General features: G+C 36.9%; 2 protein-coding genes and 1 non-coding gene across 3 annotated transcripts; 2 read left to right on the forward strand and 1 right to left on the reverse strand.

Annotated features, from left to right (window-relative positions):
- Positions 1–977: 977 nt before the first annotated feature.
- On the forward strand, positions 978–1,084 carry LOC141675695 (small nucleolar RNA R71). Its single transcript, XR_012556335.1, has one exon. It is a non-coding gene; the product is annotated as a small nucleolar RNA R71 (small nucleolar RNA).
- A 10,319-nt stretch (positions 1,085–11,403) lies between these two features.
- On the reverse strand, positions 11,404–12,591 carry LOC141673860 (uncharacterized). The gene has a single exon (XM_074480589.1). It carries the CDS (start codon positions 12,589–12,591, stop codon positions 11,404–11,406), a length of 1,188 nt encoding a protein of 395 aa, XP_074336690.1.
- A 2,066-nt stretch (positions 12,592–14,657) lies between these two features.
- On the forward strand, positions 14,658–16,556 carry LOC141673861 (protein JINGUBANG-like). Its single transcript, XM_074480590.1, has 2 exons — positions 14,658–15,233; positions 15,563–16,556. The coding sequence occupies exons 1-2, from the start codon at positions 14,658–14,660 to the stop codon at positions 16,307–16,309; spliced, it is 1,323 nt and encodes a 440-aa protein (XP_074336691.1). The 3' UTR covers positions 16,310–16,556.
- Positions 16,557–21,351: the final 4,795 nt, after the last annotated feature.

Genomic DNA, 21,351 nt, shown 5'->3' on the forward strand with positions numbered 1-21,351 from the left:
TCTAGAAACTTCTCAAACTGCTTATCCAGCTTTTTCTTCTGCAGCCTCTTAGGAAAGGGAGGTGGAGGATAGATCTATTTCTCCCATGTAGTACCCTCAGGAGGAGTGTGTTCAACAGTAGTCTTCCTTGGTTTCACTTCTTCTTCCTTTTGTACTTCTTCTTTAGCTACAACTTCTTCATCCGAAACTTGAGAGTGTTCAGGATTTGCAACCTTCCCAGACCTCAATGTATTTGCCTTTACCTGCACCTTAGCTTCCCTCTTTCCTGGTATTTCAGTGTCACTAGGGAGTGTACCAGGTTGACGATCTAAGCAAGGCATTGGCAATTTGTCCAATTTGATTTTCCAAGGTCTTGATAGAAATCGCTTGGCTCTTGCACATGAGCCTCAACTCCTTCAATTCAGATTTTCTAATTAGACCGTTGTAGATGGAGTTGCTACCTTGGTGCATATTGCGGTTGCTAAAAACCAGGAGGGTTGTACTGTTTTGCTGGATAGTACTGATAAGGCTGCTGAACTGTATTTTGAGTATTGCTCCAGCTAAAGTTAGGATGATTTCAGTTGTTAGGATGATAGGTGGCTGGCACAGGTTGCTGCGACCTCTGAAAGTTGCTCACGAATTGAGATGATTCACTAGAAATAGCACACTGCTTCGTCTCATGGGCACCAACACAAAGCTCACAGACACTAGTGATCTGATTAACTCCATAATTAGCCAAAGAATCCACCTTCATCGTCAAAGCCTTAAGCTGAGCAACTATAGCAGTAGCTATATATAACTCCAGAATTCATGCTAACTTACCCTGAGATAGTCTCTGAGTAGGATTCTGGTATTCATTAGCAGCTATCAGTTTAATCAATTCATAAGCTTTATCGTAGCTTTTAGCCCATAAGGCTCCTCCTGATGATGCATCAAGCATGGATCTAGAAGTAGCACCCAATCCATTAAATAAATAATTAATGATCATCTAGTCAGGCATCCCATGGTAAGGGCACTCCCTAAGCATCTCCTTATAACGATCCTAAGCCTCACATAGAGATTCTCCAGAATGCAGAGCAAATTGAGTAAGTGCGTTTCTGATCGCAGCAGTCTTCGTCATAGGAAAGAATTCAGTTAAGAATTTTTGAGCAAGATCCTCCCATTTGGTGATAGATTCTGATGGTAGAGAATGTAACCAGCACTTCGCTTTATCCCGCAGGGAGAATGGGAAAAGCCTCAACTTAATAGCATCTTCAGAAACTCCATTGAACTTGAAAGTGTCGCAGATTTCGATGAAATCTCTGATGTGCATGTTGGGGTCTTATGTCGGAGAACCCCCAAACTGAACTAAGTTATGTATCATCTAAATCGTGCTCGACTTGATCTCAAAGGTTTTAGCCGAGATGGCTAGTCGAACAATGCTAGACTGAATATCATTGATCTTCGGTTGAGAGATGTATATCAAAATCTTTGGATTTGCATCTGGTTCTCCCATTGCAATAAGAACCTCTTTTTCTTTCTCAACTAAGATCCGTTCTTCAACTTTCTCCTCGACTACAACTTCTTCCTCAGCTTGATCCGGTGTTCTCTTACGAGACCGAGAACGCATATGCATACACGATCGCTAGAGTACCTGAAACACGACAAGGAATTTAGTAAGTAACAATGTCCGAGTCAGTGAACTTTAACGACCAATGATGAAAAACACATAAACTAAAAATTAATACTGAAGTCCTTGGTAGCGGTGCCAAAAACTTGTTAGGGCTAGAACACGCGCTAAAATTCACGCAAGTATACGCGATCACAAGTAATATAGAATAAATTCTAGTTCATTCCCACAGGGACTGGCTTAGGTTAATTTTAATCAATGTATTTATGCAACAATGGTATGGTTATTACCCAAAGCTAAGACGAATAACAAATTGAGGTTGTTTATAACTATAATTAACTAAGATATTATACTAAAGAACATTAACTAAGAGATTAAAGAGAGTTGAATACTATGTGACACAAACATGGGATTCTAACTTCATTAAATACTTCATTAAATACTTCATTCAATAGCCTTTTCGTTCTTAACCTTAGCATGTAATGGTGATGACACTAATCAAATAACACGAAACTGATAAACGCCAACTTTCATTGTACGAATACCATTCTACCAGACATCCATAAAAGAGATAGAAGCTGAATAAATACCAATTATATTGAGACCCTATATGTCTATAGAATTTGACAACATAACGGTTTAATGCACAAGTTATCTATCGTGATTACATAGGGAAAGTAAGATGGTTAAAATTACCTACGAATCATGCATATCAAATACATGAACCTATGATAGTATGGCAAGTTCTAAACCCTTAAATTCACTTTCGCTTTATTAAAGATTAACACACTATCCTATAAGTTCGCGACGCTCATAAGACGAATAAGCACAACCAATACTAGGTTATCATACAATAACCACACACTAAGGCATCAAAAAAAATTAACTAAAGTAATCCATAAATAAATCCGTTAGAACCCCACGATAACGATTAGCCCATAGTCGGACTCATCATCAACGTGGGTTCCGATGAAAGCATGGTATAACAAACGTAGACTTTATACTGAATAAATAATAAATCAAGCACGAAACAAGAGTATAGGTTCACAAGCAAGAAAACTAGCATCCAAACTTACAACTTAAAATAAAGAATCACAAAAATAAACTAAATCCTCTTCGCTTTAGTTGAATTATGCTCTAAGGTCTTCTTACGCCTTCTCTTTAAGCTCTGGTACATCTTGTTAGGAAAACGACCTTAAGTTATGTTTATATAGCAGCCCATGCAGAGTAGAAGTCCATCAATCAGAATCACAAGAGAATCAAGGTTCTTTTATCTCGACCTAGCGCGGCCGCGCGCTTGACCAGCCCGGGCGCGCTGAGTTTCTGTTCTTTGGGTGCGGGCGCGCGCTATCACAGTGCGGGCGCGTTGACCCTCTGGAGTATTTTCTGACTTCTTTTTTTCTTGCTGATTTGAGTTGGTCTTTTCACGAGCTTTTATTCTGGACATCATCCTAACATCATATTAGCATCAAGACAATGCTAATTCACCTGCATTCCTGTTAAATGCCTGAAATACAAAAACACTACAAAATACGTTAAAAATACTAACAACTCGAGTACAAAACACCAATTCAAAGTTTTACGGAGTGTTATAAAGTGGCATAAATGCCACTCAACAACCATTCTCATACAATAATCGGTCTTCAAGCTAAAGCCACTAAAGTTGTCACATAACTAGAGGTTTTCAATCTCTTTAGAGTATTAACACTTTCGAAATATGCTTACACATTAACAACTTTTGGTAATTTAATTAATTAGGATTTTAAAGAAATGGTAATCTCTCCCGAGTATTAATGCTCTAAAAAATTCAATGATGCTCCCGCTCTCAAATTCAATTCTGCTATTTGATGTGTTTATTTTATTCTAACAAACCGCAAGCGCACGGTGTCTATTGCTAGTACAATGTGGCAAATGGGTCATATCCACAAGGAGACATGTTTTATCAATTTTGATTCAGATACCATCAATTGTTTCAAGGATAAATCGATTATAAAGATTTTAACTAACTAATAAGTATGACTAAATTAACACAAATTAATTAGACGCTAAACAAGGAATTAAAAACCTAGGGCAATCAGGTCCACCATGCTTACAAATAACCGGCTTGTAAGCTGCAGCAATAAATGTGATCACATAACTAAAGTATGTTAATCTTTCCCGATCATTAACACTCTCAAAATCTTACATAATTTATCACTTCTAGTAATTTAATTAGTTAGGTAACTAGAGCAATTGTTAATCTCTCAAGAGCATTAATGCTCTCAGAAATCCAATGATGCTCCCGCTCTCACTTTCAATTCTGCTAATCGTATGTGTGCCTCTAGCGAGTAAAATATCCCGATCTATTACTCCTACTGCATATAATTAATTCATGATATCGGCCAATTACATAAATTAATAATAAAACATATTCAATTAGAATTAACCATAATAAATTGAACTACTGTGAAAATCATGCCAAGATTATAGTGCAAACATGGCTTCCCCCTAATGCCCTAGAAACAACTACTCGCTAATAATTACACAAGTAAAACAGCTAAGAAAGTAAAAAATCATAATTAAACTAATAAGAACACGTAAGAAAATCAGATAAGAAAACCTGTAACATTCAATCTTGTCACCCGACCAAAATCCTTGGTTTTCTTCTCTGTATATAAAACCCTAACTATTTCTATTCTACCATAATCCGTATCTAATAATATGTCTCAACTTTTAATAAAATCTGTTTTTTTCTAATAATAGAAGTGTTTCATTATTCAATTATATTATAAGTCAGAGTTCTAGACCAAATAGGATTATGTAATAAAAATTTGTAACTGTCTGTTCACTGCAGTTTATGGGCTGTTCCGGTTGTATTCTCCTTACTGGGCCATGTCTAAAATAAAGAGAATTCTGTGGGCTTCGCGTGGATTATAAAATCGTCAAAATCGGACTTCTGGAACTCAAGATACGGCTCAAACAGTATTTGCAGCCGGTGTAGCCCAATAATACGAATTTTCTTCTATTTTCACTCCAAAATAAGACTTTTTGCTCCAAATCTTTCAATGTCTAGAATTTTCTTGTAACCTACAATAAAATACCAAAACCTATCAAATAAATATCCAAATCAGTGCAAAACATAATAAATATGAGGACAAAATCATATAAAATATATATAAAAATATACTCCATCACTAATCGTATGTGTGCATCTAGTGAGTAAAATCCCCCGATATATTACTCATATTGCATTCAATTAATTCATGATATCGGCCCATTATACAAATTAATAATAAAACATAATCTATTAGAATTAACCATAAGAAACCAAACTATTGTGAAAATTATGCCAAGATTATAGTGGAAACATGGATTCCCCTACTATGCCCCGGATAACGACTACTCGCTAATAATTAAACAAGTAAAACAACTAAGACAAGAAAGAAGAATAATTGAACTAATAAGAAAACTTAAGAAAATCAGATAAGAAAACCTGTAACATCCAATCTTGTCACGAGAACAAAATCCATAGCTTTTTCTCTGTATATATATAACCCTTACTATTATATCTTTCTAAACTTTTATAATACGTATCTATGGGTAAAGTAATAAAATACGAAGTCTATTCTAATAATAGAAGTATATTATTATTCTAATATAATTACAAGTCAGACTTCTAAACCGAGTAGGATTCTCTAATAAGAAATCCTAGATGTATGTTCACTGCAGTTTCTGTGCTTCTCAGCTGGATTCTCCTTTGTGGACCATCTCTGAATTAAAGATAATTTCTCGGGATTCGCGTGAACTGTAAGATCGTCAAAAATGGACTTCTGGAACTCAAGATACAGCCCGAACAATGTTGGTAGCCCGTATATCCCAATAATATAAATTTTCTTTTCTTTTCACTCCAAAATAGGACTTTTTGCTCCAAATCCTTGCAAATCTAGAATTTTCTTGTATACTACAATAAAACATCAAAACCTATTAAATACATATCCAAATCAATGCAAAACGGAATAAATATGAGGACAAAATCGTTTAAAAAATATATAAACATATACTCTATCGGTGTCACAGAATTTGGGGTAAGAGAATTGACTTCAAAAATGATAACAAAGAGATGACTTGTATCCATTTGAGGATAAAGATGTTTTAAAGTTATCATATAACTACGCAGTGTGTCTTGGTACAACACATGAGTTATGCGATGTTGATTTCAAATTTGTGCTTACAAACGTTTATCATGGTTGATTCGAACGGGTTTTAGTGATACCTTTATACTTAAAAGTTATGTTGGATGAGGATGTGAAGTACAAAGTTTCAACAAGGCATTTCACTTTAAAAGTACCACCATGGCGAGATAAGGAGCGGATCGACACAATTGTTATTCTAGATGAGAACTCGAGGTCGTGTTCTTTTGAAGTGGAGGAGTCTGATGTAGGAGAATTTTTGGTGCAACGCGAAGATGTGATGAATGTGAGAAGAGCAAAAGTATGATTATGTTGAGAACTGCATGATCACGCTGTTGAGGATATATGATGGCGTTCTCACCTCGTTGAATTGCATGAACATGCCAAAACTAAAAAATACAACATTGACTTTTGAGGACAAGATGGGAGTTATTATATGCCCATGTTCAAAGCTGCATGATCACGCTGTTTTATTTATTATTTGTTTTTAATTAGGAATTATTTTTGTAGGTCGCACTTGCTTTTCGTATGCTTCCGTGTTGCGTCAGGTAAACAACTCTTCCATTTAATTTGACGACCCTGTAATGTGACAATCAGGGTTAAATCCAGAATCTTTTTCGAAAATCGGGTTAAATCCCTAATCCGAAATAAACCTAAATCTACCGGGCAACTTGAATAATTCACAAACTCACCACGTGCCCCAAAAAAATCATTTGTTAGTGTACTTAATAGTAATACTTTGGTTTATTAACTAAACAGAAGTCACAAATCTTCTGAAAGTTCGTGGTTAGCCCAATCTACAACAAATTGCACCGGATGAGGATAGGAAACTCCAATAACCTCTTATTGGAATGGTAACTCAGTTTAATCATATCTCAATCGTCCTCGGGAGAAAAAATCCAGTCAAGCAAGGACATATCTTTTTAGCTAACTTGTTCATATTGTAAGAAAAGAGGCTAGACCACGACCTTTGCATTGTAAGCACAAGAATAGAGGGGAAAATGAATAATTGACAACCAAAAACTTCAGCAAGTTCATGGTAACCTTATAAGTTATAAGTAACATGGCACAAAGCCATTCTCATCTATCTTGTGTATTAAGATGATCTAAAATATCATAAATTACTAGGATGATCCATGCAGTATGTAAAAGTTTATCATTTGTTTGAAAGGAAACTGGGTTTCGTTTATCAATTTTTGTTTGAAATAAAACAACTCGGTGTCTAAAATATATTATAAAACGAGTTTAAACTCTTTTAAGCTTTTGTAATATGCCTTGTGTATATATACGAAAATGACATTAATTTTACACACTTGGAAACTAGAAAAGGAACAAATTTTGGACAAGTTAAAAGTAAAACGAACCAAAACAAAACAAATTAACAGGTACATGTAAAATGTTTTCCAAAAATTAAATAATGAACCAACAAATTTACTGAACAATTCCAAGAAATAATGAACATTTGAAATTAACGAAGTAATTGTAATCGGAATTTGATGACCGCTCTATTGATTTGGAGCATGCAAGCAACTTTAATTGTCACTGAAATGACTAGTAAGAACTGTTGGATCCCAATAAATTCAAATGTCACCGTGATTAGAAATCTTTTAAAATTTGGACTGGGTTTTGGAGATGACACTCTTGTCCACCTGAAGGGCCTTGACAAGTATATCGGTCGATATGTCTGGTTTATACCAAACACTGCATTTGCAATAGTAATGACTTCAGGATTTTGGCTGCTAAGACCTTCAATTGCCATTGCATTACCATTTCCAACATTTCTCTGGTAGTGAACAAGACCGATGGGGAACACAAATACGTCACCCTTGTTTAGTATATTTGAGATCAGACGATTCTCAGGATTGGAGGTGACGAATCCAACTTCAAGGCTTCCTTCAATGACGGTTAAGATTTCAGTGGCACGAGGATGAGTATGAGGAGGGTTGATTTCCCATGGTGTATAGTCGATGCGGACTAGAGAGATTCCAAGTGTGTTGAGTCCTGGAATTTGAGTAGTGGCAACTGGAGTTACCCTTGTGCCGGTTGCATTGCTTGTATTGCCTGCTATGTGAAGACCACTGAAATAGAAGTCACTGTTGGAAATGTAGATGTGCTTTATATCGAAAATTTCAATAATATAAATACACCAGCACAATAATAGGATATTACTTTTATTTCTTAATAATAAAAATATAACTTATACATATAAGTGTTTACACACTGCAGTTTTTTTTTTCTCTCACAAGAGCTTCTGCTCTTTTCTTTCTCTGTAAATTTCACTCTTGGTGTACAACATTACATGCAGCTGGGTGGCCTTATTTATAGGCTCAAATAACCACATACATCACTGCTTACATAAGCTTACTATCTATTTTCTATGCAGCCTACCTTATTAGTAGGATTCAAAGCTTGACCCTTACACCCAACAGCTGTTGTAATCTTTTTCTTTATAAGCATCTAGTTTTTCACATCCAGCCACCATATATTGAAGAGATGATAAGGTTCTACTAGCAGGTTCAAATGCACACATAGCTGCTTCTTTAATGTCACAGAAGACCTGGAATTTTCTCTGCTTCATTATTAGTGCATGCATGAAAACTGCCACTATTGCCTACCATATTTTCAGGAGCTTTATTTCTGAGTGTATAGCTGCTTTATTATCTACTATTCATACTAGTTGTAATTTATTACACACTGTTATGTAGATAAAAATAAACTTCTGGAAGGGTTTGAATTTTAACACTCCCCCTCAAACCCGACTTTGCATTCCGAGCTTGTTTTTCATTTTGTAAAACATATCCGGCTTCAACGGCTTTGTAAAAATATCCGCTAAATTTTCTTCAGTCCTGCAGTGCACCAACTCTATTATTTTCTCGTTCACCTGTTCTCGAATAAAATGATATTTTATATTGATGTGCTTGCTCCGACTGTATGACACTGGATTTTTCGCAAGTGAAATTGCGGATTTGTTATCCACGTAAATTTTAACCGGACCTTCATCTGCAAGATTTAACTCGCCCAATATGTAGCCTAGCCACATAGCTTGACATGCACACGTTGCTGCTGCGATGTATTCTGCTTCACATGTTGATAGTGCCACTGTTGGCTGCTTTTTTGATGACCACGAGAATATTGCAGAACCAATATGAAAAGCATATCCCGAAGTGCTTTTCCCGTCATTCAAATCACCACCATAATCACTATCTGAATAGCCAACTAATTTTGAATTTTGAGAATGCGCGTAAAACAGACCATGATCAAGTGTACCTTTTATGTACCTCAAGATTCTTTTAGCTGCCATGAAGTGATCTTGCTTCAGTTTTTCCATGTACCTACTAACCAATCCAACTGCGTACATAATATCTGGACGAGTAAAAATTAGATACCTCAGACTTCCAACCAGACTTTTGAACAACGTCGAATTTACTGACTCCCTTGTTGAATCAACTCTGAGCTTTATGCTCGGTTCTGCTGGCGTGCTTACTGGCTTGCATTCCTCCATTCTGAACTTCTTTAAAATATGCTCCGCATATTTTTTCTGAGACATAAAAATCCCGTCTTTGTTTTGCTTCACCTCGACTCCAAGAAAGTATGACATTTGACCAATATCTGTCATCTCAAATTCGTTAGTCATAACTTTCTTAAAATCATCGAACATACCAGGGTTATTTCCTGTAAAGATCATGTCATCCACGTACAAGCACACGATAATAATATCTTCCCCTGAATTTGTCTTTGTATAGAGGGCATGCTCGTATGGACTCTTCACAAAACCATTTTTCTGAAAGTATTCATCAACCCTTGTGTTCCATGCTCGCGGAGCTTGCTTCAAACCATATAAGGCTTTCTTCATTCTGTACACTTTGTTTTCCCAGCCTTTCTGAACATATCCGGGAGGCTGCTCAATATAGACTTTTTCTTCAAGATAACCGTTTAGGAATGCTAACTTCACGTCCATCTGAAAAATCTTCCATTGATTTTGAGCGGCAATTGCTGTAAGAAGTCTGATGGTGTCAACTCGTGCAACTGGAGCAAACACCTTATCATAGTCAATGCCATATCGCTACTTGTAGCCTTTAGCCACTAGCCTCGCCTTGTATTTCTCCACTTCTCCATCCTGATTCGTCTTGGTCTTGTAGACCCATTTGACACCAATTGCTTTGTGTCCTTCTGGAAGATCTGTGAGCTCCCAAGTATCATTCTTCTTGATTGCGCCAATTTCTTCATCCATGGCTTTGTTCCATTTGCTTTCTTCAGAAGCTTCTTCAAATGTAACTGGATCACATTCAGCCATTAAACAAAATAGAGAATAATCAAAGGTTGTTTGTACCGGACTTGTTGCTTCATAAATATTATCCAGACTCCGCATCTTTCTCGGTGCTTCCCCTGAACTGCTGCTTCCTCCCGTGGATGGTGTCGATCTAGGTGTTTGTTGATTTGGACTTGGTGGAGGAGTTTGATAATCGTCATCTTCAATGTTCTGGTTATCACCGTCATCGTCATCACCATTGAAAAATAAACCAGCAACTTTTCTTTCATCCTCGCTCCATCTCCAGTAATCAGATTCATCAAACTCAACATCTCGAGAAATGATTAATTTCTTCGTTATGGGATTATAGAGTCTATACGCCTTGCTCTTTTTGTCATATCCGGTAAAGATGCATTTATCGCCTTTATCATCCAACTTCTTTCTTTTCTGATCGGGAACGTGGACATAAGAGATACACCCAAAAATTCTGAGATGTCCAACTGATGGTTTGCTTCCGCTCCATGCTTCATTTGGAGTTTTATTTCTGACACTTTTTGTTGGACAGCGATTCAACAAATAAACTGCACATAAAATGGCTTCGGCCCAAAAAGTTCTCGGCAAGTGCTTTGCTTTCACCATGCTCCTTGCCATGTCAAGAATAGTGCGATTCTTTCTTTCTGCAACGCCATTTTGTTGAGGAGTATAGGCCGTTGTCAACTGATGATTGATTCCATGTGCTCTACAAAAGCTTCTAAACAGATTAGAAGTATATTCGCCTCCTCTGTCTGATCTGAGTACCTTCAAATAATGACCACTTTGCTTTTCTACCAGTGCTTTGAACTCCTTGAATTTATCAAGAGCCTCCGACTTTTCTTTGATGATATACATCCAACTTTTCCTGCTAAAATCATCAATAAAAGTTAGGTAATACCTATTACCTCCAAGTGATGAGATATCAAATGGACCAGCAATATCTGTGTGAACAATCTCCAATGGCCTCCTGGCTCTCCAAGATTTTTCAACGGGAAAACTTTGTCGATGTTGCTTCCCCTTTACACATGCTTCACACAAATTTTTTGGTTCGTTGATTTCCGGCAAACCGTCCACCATTTTTTTCTTTGACAATAATTTCAGGCCAGAAAATCCAAGATGACCATATCTCAAATGCCACAATCACGAGTCATTTTTAATGACCGACTTTAAGCACTTCTGCACATTTGTTTGCATATCAAGCGTAAACAAACGATTCTTTGACATCTCAACATTTGCAATCAATTCCCGAGCTTGATTTCTGATAATGAGGGAATTGTCCTGCATTTGTATATTATATCCTTTCTCCACAAGCTGGCCAAGACTGATAATATTATTTTTCAATACAAGAATATAATAAACATCATTTATATATATTTCTTTTCACCTTTCTTTGACATGATTGTGACGGTACCTTTTTCTTTCACCGGAATCTTTGACGAGTCACCAAAAGTAACTTCTCCGCTGATGGTGTCGTCTATCTCCGTGAATAATTCCTTGTGACCAGTCATGTGATTATTGGCCCCTAAGTCAAGATACCAAACATTCTTCTTACTTTCCTCGTCTGCTTTGTAAGTGAGGAACATAGCAGTGCCAACATCTTTGTCTTCTTTTGCTGCTGCAAAATGACTTCTTTCTTCCACCTTTGGTGATCTACACTCGTAACTGAAATGGCCATATTTATTACAGTTATAACACTGATATTGAGACTTATCACCTCGTTGTTGATATCCGCCTCGTCCTCGGCCTCTGAAATTTTGACCACGACCAGATGGCTGATACCCTTCAGAATTCTGGCATCTATTGAAGGACTTCCTTCCTCGTCCTCGTCCTCGTCCACCACGGTAGCCACCTCTAAAACCACCTCTGCTACTGCCAGAACTGTCACCAATGGACACCTTACTTTGCAACGCCTTTTCTAAATGGCTTACATCATCATACTGGTTCATTCGCTGCTCGTGGGCTTGAAGTGAACCAACCAACTCATCAATGGAAATTGTGGACAAGTCTTTTGACTCTTTGATAGAAGTAATAACATAATCAAATTTTCTTGTTAATGAACGGAGCAACTTTTCCATGACCAGAACATCATCGAGATTTTCCCCGTTTCTTTTCATCTCATTTGTCACCGTTTTCAAACGCGTAACAAATTCACCAATATTTTCGGAACTCTTCATCTTCAAATTTTCGAACTCCCCACGTAGCACTTGGAGCCGAACCTTTTTGACTTTCTCGACACCCTGGAATGATTTCTGCAGAATCTCCCACGCGTCCTTCGCCGTTTTTGCATTTGAAATTTTTTCAAAGGTTGATTCGTCAACTCCTTGAATAATTGTATATAACGCTTTTTTATCTTTTTTCCGGGTCTCTTTCAAAATCATCTTCTCCGCATTTGAAAGGGCTGTTTCGGCGGCTGTATCTGTGGGCTCGTCATACCCGTTTTCAACAATATCCCAATTGTCGTAGGAACCGAGTAACACCTTCATTTGTATGCTCCAGTTCCCGTAATTTGTCGCCGTCAACTTTGGAATTTGCGGTTGTATCATGCTCGCCATTTTTCAGAAACGTGACCTTGGCTCGGATACCAGTTGTTGGAAACGTAGATGTGCTTTATATCGAAAATTTCAATAATATAAATACACCAGCACAATAATAGGAGATTACTTTTATTTCTTAATAATAAAAATACAACTTATACATATAAGTGTTTACACACACTGCAGTTTTTTTTTCTCTCACAAGAGCTTCTGCTCTTTTCTTTCTCTGTAAATTTCACTCTTGGTGTACAACATTACATGCAGCTGGGTGGCCTTATTTATAGGCTCAAATAACCACATACATCACTGCTTACATAAGCTTACTATCTATTTTCTATGCAGCCTACCTTATTAGTGGGATTCAAAGCTTGACCCTTACACCCAACAGCTGTTGCAATCTTTTTCTTTATAAGCATCTAGTTTTGCAATCTTTTTCTTTATAAGCATCTAGTTTTTCACATCCAGCCACCATATATTGAGGAGATGATAAGGTTCTACTAGCTGGTTCAAATACACACATAGCTGCTTCTATTTAATGTCACAGAAGACCTGGAATTTTCTCTACTTCATTATTAGTGCATGCATGAAAACTGCCACTATTGCATACCATATTTTCAGGAGCTTTATTTCCGAGTGTATAGCTGCTTTATTATATACTATTCATACTAGTTGTAATTTATTACACACTGTTACGTAGATAAAAATAAACTTCTGGAAGGGTTTGAATTTTAACAGTCACCGGCTTGAACCATGCTTGGATTCTTACAAGCAAAACCATTTAAAAGCACTGCAGTTTGCATTTGTAAAATGAGAATTTAGTCAAGGACGTCATACACATATAAAGAGCTGGCCAGACGTAAATATTACTAATTTAGTATTCTGATGCGTAACTTGGCTATTTGATTCAGCAACACAGAAATCTTGAAGAGTACTAGGTCAGCAGCCATGGCCAATGAGGAAGAGAGGGCTACAAGCGCAATGAAGAAAAGTAAACTTGCCATATCTACCCTTCAAATCGAGCTACGGAAAGTCTTGAGTATATATGGAGATGTTAATTTACGAGTGATAGATAAAGAAGATGAATCTGTAATGTTTGTATATTCGGTAATGAATTTTGAGTGAATTATCTATACACAGCAGCCAGACATATCAAGGGCCGGGGCAGGGTGATTTCCAGCTATAATTTTGCATGCACGCCGACTGCCGTCCTGTGAGAATCTCATGAAAGAGTCAAACACAGTTTTCTTTACATTTGCCTAAAAAGAAAATTTCAAAAAAATGATTTTAATTATACAATCTTTGTAAATAGTCGGATGTCATAGACAGAGAAAGTATTAGAATCAGCTTGTGCAAGGCACCTGTTAACCAGCTAGTGTGTACCCATATCAGATACTGAAGAATAGGTTTTTTTGAAGTATGTTAGCAGAGAGATGTTGAAGTTGCATATATTATTTATACTGTGCCTACAAGTATGTAACGTGCTTTCTATATCCAATCATGCTAATCGTTTAAAACGTTCTCATACTCGCAATGGAGTCCGAAAAATCATTCAACTGCAAGCCTTTAATTTGCCATCAACTAAGTTACACATTAAACTGACCTTATTAATTTTCACATAACAGCAATCAGCTATATCACAAACAAGGTTGTTAGATTGCAGTAAGTATAGGGAAGTTTCGTCTACGACATGCCCAATCAGTATCAGCAATCATTATTGGCTAGCTTATTTAACAGATTGTTCACACACGAGCTTCTTTTTTAGCTGTGCATCAACTTAGCACTAATTTCTGCATCTACCCCTCCATCCGATTCTATATTATTTTTATGATTTATGGGTACATATTTATTGTAGCTAGCTGAATTAATCAACTGTTTTATAAACAAGTGCAATAATTATCAATGAAGGCAAATAGTATTCATTTATCATCAACCACAATCAAATTTATAAATTTTTACAAGTACAGTATTGGGAAATTTGTTACATAATTGAAGCTCATGCAACATACATCTACATACAACCTTCTTTCCTAAATTCCTAATTATTAGCCATCCTTACTTAATAGCTAACTTCTTAATTTATTTACATGGAAATCACCGAGGAGCCTGCAATTATGAAAGTTCCAACTTTAGCAATTCCAGAAAATCATCATATTATGAATTTAGTAAGAAGCATTTCTCTTAAAAACCACTCAAATTCATCCGAGAGCATATCATTCGCACCACCCTGTTATTCCTCACATTGTTCTCCACGGAGATTGTTCGATGATGAGCAACACTGGACTCCCCTTGTTCCACCCCCAAAACACGAAAACTCGCTCGCTGCAGTCACTTACAAATGCATGTCTTCCGTCCTTACACAGGGTCAGATCTTGTGCATTGCGGTGTTGAATGGTGCTATGGCATACACAGGGTCGGAGAGCAATGTGATCCGAATCTGGAAGCTTCCGGAGTTTACTGAAGTTGGTCAGTTAAAAAGCAAAGAAAAGATGGTTGTAGCTATTCAAGTTTCCAATGACAGGGTTTTTGCAGCCTATTCCGATTGCAAGGTTCGGGTTTGGAGTCGTAAAAGTTGCGGAGAAGTCACGAAACACGTTAGATTAGCAACTATTCCAAAAACAGCAAGTTATGTTCAGAGCTACATGTTCAGAAAAGATAAAATGGTAATTAATTACTACATGGACTACTCTATTGAATAAGTTTTTGATTAATTGTTATAAATTGAATGATATCTGTACAATCTCTTCCTAGTCTTCTACTTCTATTAATTTGAATCTAGGAGTAACTGATTGCATGTTCAATTAAATTTCAAGAAGAAAAAGACGAGGGCATACTACCTAAAAAACTCGGCTTTCAATACTACTGTACACAGTGTCACCGTGAAATTTTACACTAGTATAATTGTGTAAATGATCTTTATGCTTATGTCATGCTATAAATAATATGTATGGTGACCAACTATTAACTCTACTGTTTAAATGTATATTAACAGATGAAACACCTGGCTCCAATATCATCAATCGATATCAGTCTTTCAGATGACATAATTTACACTGCTTCGCTTGATAAAACTGTCAAAGTATGGAGAGTCTCGGATCTTAAATGCATTGAGACCATCAAAGCTCATTCAGCTCCCGTAAATGCCATAGTCGTAGATGACACTGGTGTCGTATACACCGCATCAGATGATGCCAGCGTGAAAGTCTGGCACCGCAATTTTGGTAGTGACGCCTCATGTCCCCACGCTCTCATTGTGACATTACAATCAAAATCGTCACCCGTAAAGACCCTGACCCTGAATACTGATGCCGGGATTTTGTACGGGGGATGCACGGATGGGTGCATCCACTATTGGCTAAAGGGTTGGTTTTCAGGACAGTTGCAATATGGTGGGATGCTTCAGGGTCATACACATGCAGTTTTGTGCTTGACTAGTTTTGGTAAATTTGTGGTAAGCGGGTCAGCAGATTCTACGATTCGAATTTGGGTTAGGCAACAAGATGGGGAGCACAACCATGTTGCAGTTCTGAAGGGTCATAGGGGTCCTATCAGGAGCCTGGTGGCTTTTCCTGGTCGGGGTTTGGAGGATAGTGATGAATATGGTTGCGTTGTTTGCACCGGAAGTATGGATGGAGTTATTAAATTATGGCGGGTTAGGTGCTCTAGCAAACAGGGCTTTAATGGTATTGGGTTAGACAAGTTCATAAAAGTATATACCCAAGTGTTGCTGAATGAATGAGTTCAGTGGAATCTGGCTGGTAGACGCGCGTGGTTGATGAAATTAAACTCTTTCAAAACTAAGCGAAAAAGTTGGGGCCGTTCACCAACCAAGTCGTTCGTGAACAAAGTCGAGTTTGGTATGTTAAGGGTTCGGTTTTGTTAAGAGAGCTCGAATTCGAACTATCAGAAATTTGTTCATTAAAAAAAATAGCTCTGGCCGAACTTTGTAAGTTCAGCTCATTAAAACTCGAAAAAATACAATAGTTTCCGACTTTTTTTTATTATATTTACGATGCTTGCCAACATTTTAAGATTAAAATTGTAATATTGTTGTGCAGCAATCCATTTTCCCCACCAAAATAACAAAAAGTATTAATCATATTGTCAAGACAAAAATAATCACAAATTTTAATATATATGTAAAGTTCTAAATCGATTGTCATTCTTCAAGTGCCAACATATATACTATTTGAATGATTTTGGATTACATCTCAAAAGTTTAGAACTAAAACAGATTTCATAGCAAGCAGCAGCAGCTTGACATTCCCAACTTCCAACTCCCCAAGTGGAACTTGAACGCCCGGTACATCGTCACAAAATAAAACAAACAAAGCTCACATTATATTGTAAAAATAAATATGTGTGTTGTACGGAGAATTTGGTATAACACTTTTTTGGAGGTTTATTTCCAGAAGGAATATATAGGGGGGGTGTAGCCACTGAGCAAGGTTGTTTATCGTGGTGTCTGACTTGTATGATAACTTATCAAAAAATAGACAATACACTATACCATAAGTGCATATAGTTGTGTAAGGTCAAAATAGTGTTGTATAACGTAATAGGCAACCAGGAAGGGTTTCCAATGTGGGCAATGGTCGTAGACAACTAATGGAACACTTTGTGCAACACTAAAAAGTATTACATTATGTTGATTTTGTAACAGTAAAGACCTATAATGGCAACAACAGTTAACGTTTCATAAGGCGTGAAGCCACATCATAGTTTGTCCTTTGTCGCAAGTGACATGTGAGTTTGCCAGGTCAGCATTGACATGTCATTGTTGGCCCCCACATTGCCACGTCAGTAAAGGGGCCCCACCTTGTCACATCAACATCAACAGTGAGCCCACCTTGCCACGTCAACAGTTGGCCCATATGGGTTCTTTTTTATTACTCTTTCTCGAGTGTCAATTCACATTATCATACTGAGAATAAGAGGATACCCTGATAAAGCAAAGAAGGTGCCTACATACCCTGTTTATAGGGATCAAGTCTCACGTAGTTTTTCGGGACAAAGTCACACAATTTGGATTAGGATTAGGGTTAGGGTTATGGTTCCCGTAAATCTCGACTAGCTTTAGACATTTTTTTATAATTTCACGGTATCTCTGCACTTTTTCCTACGATCATAGGAAAATCATGTGTCAACCCCAAGATTCACGTTAAAATCTGTAATCTATGGGTCATTGTCCATATCATAAACAAAAAAGGGTTATACAAGCCGACATGGTCTATCGGCTCACATTAATCTTCCTGGTGGGGTCATTCTCACCTCCCACGGGGAATCATGAAGTGAGCCGCCATGGCCTCGCTTCGTTCACTTTTTCGCATCTTCTTTATGTATTTGTATACATAATGCGAGCCGGCTATCGTCTCACCTCACTTCAAGTCTTCTCAATAGTCCTGGTGGGTTCCCTTCACCTCCTAAATCCCGCCGAGAGCCGGAGCTCTTGCTAGGAAGTAAGGCCTCGAGATCATCTAACGAAGTGAGGTCGAGCTCCTTTTAGGAAAGTGAGGTCGAGCCCCTGTTGGCGAGAAGAGTCCAAATATCTTAAAAAGGAGAGCCTGAATTCAAGAGAGATGAGAGCATGAATCCGTGAGATAGAGGTGAGCCTGAATTTTTGCTGGAGAAGCCGAATGTTTGCTAGAAAGGAGAGTCTGAATCTCTTCTGGGGAGGAAATCCCCAATCCCTTAGAGATGTGAGCCAAAATCCCTTGGAGAGAGGAATCAGCCTAAATATCGGTCTGATTTGGTCTATTTCCTCTACCGACATAGAAAAGAAAACTAGGATCTGAAGTCAAGTCTCCTCCAGTTTGGGCCGTCCCTTTCATTCTATAGAGAGGTGAGCCCAAATCCTTTAGAGAGGTGAGAGCCTGAATCTCAGCTAGAAAGGAGAACCTAAATCTATGTTATAGAGGAGAGCCCAGATCCCTTGGAGAGGTAAACTTGAATCCCTTGGAGAATGAAAAGCCCGAACCTCTTAAAGAGTATAGTTGATAATTCATTTAGCAAAGTGGACATGAGCTCCTATAATGCTTGCCTTGAGTTCATGTCTGTTGTTGAATTTTCTTCCATCTTAAATGTCTTCATTATGCTTTATCTCATCATTCTATACTTGGTGAGGGGGGTCGGAACCCCGGGCGGCTTGGCCCAATTTTCAAAAAACTTAAGGGGGCTATTTAGAGCCCCATGTCCAGATTTGGGCATATCAACATGTTAAAATATGAAACTTGAACTCCATCGTAAGGACATGTAGGACCTTGACTAATATTCTAGTTACTAACTTCTGAACATTGTTATCCACTAACACTTAACATGCATATGAATATCTCTGCAAGTACTGTCACTCAATGCCTCTGCTAACATTTGTTATAACTAAGAGCAGAGGTCTATCAAGTAGGATAAAACATATTTGTTACCTTACTCGATTTTTAGATATGCAATTTGTTGATACCCTGCATAATTAATTCAATAACCTCTAATAGTTATTATGCTTCATTAGCAATCTGTCCATAAGTAGATCATTTCAATCTCCCAATTCTCTTCCATTTCCATAATGAGCCTGTATACCATGACACTTGGCAAGAAAATGAAAACAATTTCTTGCACTTTGGCCACTTAAATTTTCCAAACAATTTCTAGCAAACGTATTTAAGATGAAAACGAAGAACTTACTTGTAATAACTCGAATTTTTGAGACTTTGTAAAATACTTAATGAATAGTAACCCTGACAGACGAGAATGTTTTTTTAGCCCACACTATGTTGTGCATGAGAAATTGAGTTTCGGAGTTGATAACATAATTATGCGTACCAAATGAGCGTATGTAAACGCTATTAGTTTTTGAAGAAAATGAACTTTGAAAAATGACCGTATTCACGAACCATCAAGGATTACGGGAATCACAATATAATTAATAATTTAAAACTCTACGGATTTATATTTAAGAAGGATACTTCAAAACATAAAGAATGTACATAAAAGGATATACACCGTGAACCGTTTACGAGAAATTATTACAAAAATGATTAAGCGACCGAACAAACACGTAAACGAATAAATAAACGTATCGAACTAAACTAATTAACCGATTCAAGGAAGTAATCATGGCTAGGTTACCAAATAGTAACCTAAGCTAGGTAGGGATGATCACCTAGGCTAGTAAATAGTAACCATGAATAGTATAATGGAGTACTTAGCTAGTAACCTAGCTTTGAATTTGTGCAAGCTAGCAAAGATATGTATTAGATATGCATATTTAGGATGATATATACACACAAACAAAATCTTTAAAGAGAATCAACAAGAAGCATCAAAGCAAACTCTCTCTCCCTCACCTTCTTCTATTCGGCCCAAGCAAGAAAGAGCAAGAAATCAAAATCAAAACCCTAAGTTCCAGGTATGGAAAAAATCCTCCATTAATTCTAAAGCTTCATACATCATAAACTAAGGTAGGATAAATTTTTAAACTCATTTTATCAAGGTTTGATGGGTGAAATAAATTCAAAAAATATGATAATGAATAGTATGAATAGTAACTTTTTTTGGTTCTTGATTTTAATGGTTGATCTAGGTTTCAAAAACCCTACCAAGCACTCCCAAGACTTCACCATCATCAAGAAAACATCTCAAGCTTTCAAGAAAGGTATAAATCTTTGACCCATCTTGATTTAAGGTTTAAGTTCAATAATCTTTTGAAACCTAGTTATAAACTTAGTTTTAGTGGTTGATTTATTGTAATCTTGATGTTTAGTTAATTAGTTCTAAGATTGATGATTGTTGTCTCAAGAACATGATGTTATTGAGAGGAGATATTATTGGGATGTTGATTTGATTATTGTTGGTGGTAGTATAGATATTTAAGACGTAAACGAAACTCGGATCATAATCGTAATCTCTCTGAAACGAACAAAACTCAACATTAAGTTTTGCAGAATTTCCCGAATGTATAAACTGTAGTTTCTTAAAAAGTAACACTTGATTATAATATAAAATGTTATAAGAATCATTTAGGTGCTTGAATCGCTTGATTCCTATTTACAAATCAAAAGTTATGACCGTTTTAGTAAAATTGAATTATGCGACAAAAACTGCTACGAATTACGAACTTTGGAAATAGAAATGATCGACTTAAAAATATTCACAAATCATGAAATTTTAAAGAGAGTAGTATATACAGTTCCTTAACTACTATAAAAATTTCAAACGAAAATAATGATTTGTCAGTTTTATAAAAATATCGGAACCAAGACCGCGCGATTAGAATACCGTTAGAAATCATAAGCGAAGCCGACGATGAAAATGTAAACGGACATAAGGTACTTCAAAAAGGAAGCGATCGTGACATGAATAAGTACTTAAAGGAATAATAAGGGTAAAATAAGTTGAGATAATGAATAATAAGTAGCATATGAGTACGAGTCGCCGTAAATTAGAACGGGATTTAACGAAACGGTTTATGTTTATGGTTATAAATTTCCGAGCCGACCCTAGAGCATCCTCCACCTCGAAATACCTAGGAAAGTTTACGAACCCAACTCCATATACTGTTGTGTTGTGAAAGGATTGTTTTACTATCTTTTGCATAAATGCCATACTTGCCATGATACTAAGTATTTGAGTTTTCGCATATATAGCGATAGTGTTACGATATATATGTCGTAGAATATTTTAACACCGTCATGAGCGTGATGTATGATTATAAGACCGAGAGACGGTCAAAGTTTTAAAATGAAAACCCGGGAATCATTCCGGAGATGTTTGGACGATTAAAGTCCGCAC

This window comes from Apium graveolens, chromosome 7, assembly GCF_009905375.1.
Source record: "Apium graveolens cultivar Ventura chromosome 7, ASM990537v1, whole genome shotgun sequence".
NCBI classification, from domain to species: domain Eukaryota; kingdom Viridiplantae; phylum Streptophyta; class Magnoliopsida; order Apiales; family Apiaceae; genus Apium; species Apium graveolens.

Excerpts from the sequence above, each read along its gene's own strand:
- LOC141673860 (XM_074480589.1), bottom strand. The coding sequence starts at position 12,591 with ATGGCGAGCATGATACAACCGCAAATTCCAAAGTTGACGGCGACAAAT.
- LOC141673861 (XM_074480590.1), top strand. The coding sequence starts at position 14,658 with ATGGAAATCACCGAGGAGCCTGCAATTATGAAAGTTCCAACTTTAGCA. Across the intron at positions 15,234-15,562 it reads TGTTCAGAAAAGATAAAATG|ATGAAACACCTGGCTCCAAT; the intron begins GTAATTAATTAC and ends GTATATTAACAG.